This window comes from Triticum urartu, chromosome 7A (assembly GCF_056163025.1).
Source record: "Triticum urartu cultivar PI428250 chromosome 7A, HENAU_Tu73, whole genome shotgun sequence".
Classification (NCBI taxonomy): domain Eukaryota; kingdom Viridiplantae; phylum Streptophyta; class Magnoliopsida; order Poales; family Poaceae; genus Triticum; species Triticum urartu.
The window spans coordinates 110,921,729-110,925,017 of record NC_141879.1 but is presented as its reverse complement, the minus strand read 5'-3'; the positions used below and the strand labels follow the sequence as shown (position 1 = coordinate 110,925,017).

Genomic DNA, 3,289 nt, shown 5'->3' with positions numbered 1-3,289 from the left:
TTTAGGGCATATTTCCTTCAAAAAGATTGATGAGCGACCAACTAGAGAGCGACAACGGTCATAAACATGCATTGGGGTTAACCAACATTGAGTGCAAGCATGAGTAGGATATAAATCACCATGAACATAAATATTGTGGAGGCTATATTGTTTTTGTTTCAACTACATGCGTGAACATGTGCCATGTTAAGCCACTTGAATCATTCAATAGAGAATACCATCCTATCATACTACATCATAACCATTTTAAAAGCATGTTGGCACACAAGATAAACCATTATTCATTCCTAGCTAATTAAGCATGACATTAGTAATTGTAATCTCTAATTATCATTGCAAACATGTTTCATGCATAAGCTAATCATATTTACAAAAAACAAAATAGGTCGTGTTCGTACCGGCTTTTCTCCATTTCAATCATTTCGTCAAATATAATTATTATTGCCTTTCACTTGCACGATCGAACGACGTGGATAATAATCATTTGACTAATTTGAAATCTGCACGCATTTATTTAAATAACAAGACAAGATAATATGGGCTCTTTGATTGATCAATAATAGTGCATATAAAAGCCACTCAATAGTGCATATATGGGCTCTTTGCGCACATGGCTGCACAATCCAAAACAAAACAAATATCAAGTCGCTCTACATGAATCACAACGCATGCATTTGATTTGAGGGTCGATAGCATGAATGAGACACAGTTATTTCTCAGCAGCAAAATTCGGTATTTACATCCTTTGTAATGTATCTGAAATTATCTAGCACTATGAGAATAAAAACGTAGAGTATGTTACTAATTAGGAACCCAGGGTGTTGCACGGTGTTTCTGTTCTAAATTTCTGTCTACTCATCAGTCATCTGACTGAATTCTGAACTGGCTAGTGGTCGAGCCTGAAGTTGAGCCTCCTGAGCCAGACGGAGTGCAGGATCATGTGGAACATGTCGAGCCTCTCCGGCGGCTGCCGCAGAGTGAAGTGCCGCTTCACCAGCCGCACCCCGTCCCGGAGCCGCTCCACCTCCGCCGTCGGTATCCCCTCCAGCACCTCCTTCAGCCTGGGGATGTCGGCGACGGGGACGGACATCGAGAATGACTCCCACCGCAGTACGTCGGCGAAGGGCGGCGCGTAGCCGTCCGACACCAGTACGGGCACGCACCCGGCGTGGATGGCCTCCACAACACGCGGGCTCGCCACCTCGTGCCCGCTCGGGCACAGGCAGAAGCGCGACCGGTGCATGTAGGCGAAGTAGTCGCTCTGCCGGTCGCGGCCTCGCCGGTTGTGGCTGCCGCTGCTGTTGCCGTTGCCGGTGGTAGAGGGGAGGTCGTACTCGTACACGGGGAATGTGGCCGGGTCGCGGCCCTTCCAGTGCCGGAGCAGGAGATCTCGGACGTGGCCGTGCCGCCCGCCGGCGAAAAAGGCCAGGTAGGGCCGCGCCGACAGCCCCGGCGAAGGGCCCAGGAGCTGCCGCGGCGTGTCGCCGTCGTAGAGGTTGATCTCCGGGATGCTCACGTCCTTCCCCGGCCGGAACCCCTCCGACGTGTTGGCGTTGCAGAGCGCACGGATGCCGTTCGCGTACAGCTCCGGGTCCCCCTTGGACGCGTCAGGACCCTACACACAATGAAGCTCTCATCAGCAAGCAGCAAGAGAAAGGTTGATTTTGTGCATGCGTGCGGCGTACCCAGTCGTGGCAGGAGAGCATGAAGTGGTCGGCGCCGGCGGAGCGGTTCCAGAAGGGGTGGCGGGAGGCGACGACGCGGACGTAGTCGCGGACAAGGGAGAGCAGCGGGGCGCGGTCGTATGAGAGGGGCCGGTACGCAAAGTGCACCATCTGGACGACGCTGAAGGGGAGGAAGAAGGCGTGCGCGCGGTCGGGGTCCCACGTCCGGACGCCGGCAGCCGGCGGCGCTAGGAGCTCGAGCTGCTCGATGAAGCGGCCCTCGATGGTGTAGATGTTCTTGCAGGGCCCCGCGTGCAGGATCGGCGGCTCCCCTTCCGCGTACACGTACACCTTGAACCGCCTCTCCATCTCCACGTAGCTCCTGCCATGCCATCCACGAGTAGGCGTGAGAATGTAAGATCAGCCGGTGAAGGAGCAAGCCGGCGACGGACGCTGCTTGGTATCGACGACGTCGATATATCTTACCGGTGGAAGGCTGCCGGGTTGCGGTACACCCTCGCGAGGAGAGCATAGTCCACGTCGTCGCCGCGGAACCATCTTCCCGGCGCCGAGCTGGCGTTGCTGCCACGGTGCAACCGCGCCGCGCGCCGTATCGCGGCTCGCGCGGCGTCGAGCTCCCGCTCCACGCTCGGTCTCCTGCTGGTAAAAGCCCCCTGCTGCCCCAGATGAGACGACGACGGCGACGAAGAGCTGTTCGGCACCTCCGCGCCGGATACGGAGAAGACGCCGACCAGGAGGACGAGGAGGGCGGCCCAGAGCGCAACGGCACGCAAGCGCGCAGCAGCAGCAGCAGGAGCAGCAGCAGCCATGCGCATGGCCCGAGCTGCCGGCCTAGACTAAAGTAATCTGTGCCTCAGGGCCGGATCGAGCACGTAGTCTCGGCGCATCCGCGCGCACGGAGGTGGATGGATCGGGTCGATGGATGGATCTGATCATCACATGGAGCAAGTCAACGAGGAGGAGGTCATGTGTTGAGCGAGTGGGATTAAGTTAGCAGGATTGCAGGTCGCGAGGGGTTGGAAATTTGCTGCTGCCTGGCTGCCTGCACGCTCTCTCATGCGCCTTCTAGTACTTCCCCAGTAATAATGCAGTACAATTAAAATAGGAAATATGGTTGGCTTCGATTGAGTCCCATGCCTTGAATGCTCGCTCTATCGGCGACTCGACGCCGACGACCACGGACGGAGTGTCCCGAGATCTCGATCGACGTCACACGGAGATGTTCGTATGGTCAATTCGGTTCGGTTTATTTGGGTTTTTAAAATTTTGGTTTTCATAAAAGAACAACAGGAATAATCACAATAAAAATTGCCACAGAACCTTATTAGCCAAAATTTTATCGGTTCGATTTGGCGGTTAACCAGAAAACCGAAATACTATGCACCATCATGAGTCGAAACAGCGTGTCATATACTGATTTGCTATACTTCACAGTCATAGTCGTCAAATATTAAGTCGCGTATTGTTGTTTGGCTTCAAAGAGGTCCTCCCTGTATTGAGGAGCTCCTGACAGCTGATTGTAATCCTATTACCTAAGGAATAAAACTCCCTTCATCCTCGCAAAAAAAAATAGTCGTCAATCATCTTAACTAATAATATAGCTG

At 53.6% G+C, this 3,289-nt stretch overlaps 1 protein-coding gene across 1 annotated transcript; it reads right to left on the bottom strand.

The window, feature by feature from the left end:
- Positions 1-665: 665 nt before the first annotated feature.
- On the bottom strand, positions 666-2,676 carry LOC125522475 (putative glycosyltransferase At5g25310). The gene is made up of 3 exons (XM_048687534.2): positions 2,151-2,676; positions 1,686-2,046; positions 666-1,615 (listed from the first exon to the last, which is right to left on the bottom strand). Exons 1-3 carry the CDS (start codon positions 2,498-2,500, stop codon positions 887-889), a joined length of 1,440 nt encoding a protein of 479 aa, XP_048543491.2. The 5' UTR covers positions 2,501-2,676; the 3' UTR covers positions 666-886.
- Positions 2,677-3,289: the final 613 nt, after the last annotated feature.

Bases quoted from the DNA above. Each gene is read 5' to 3' on its own strand.
- LOC125522475 (XM_048687534.2), bottom strand. From the start codon at position 2,500: ATGCGCATGGCTGCTGCTGCTCCTGCTGCTGCTGCTGCGCGCTTGCGT. The intron at 2,047-2,150 runs GTAAGATATATC...ATGGCATGGCAG, and splicing joins AACCCGGCAGCCTTCCACCG to GAGCTACGTGGAGATGGAGA. The intron at 1,616-1,685 runs GTACGCCGCACG...CATTGTGTGTAG, and splicing joins TGCTCTCCTGCCACGACTGG to GGTCCTGACGCGTCCAAGGG.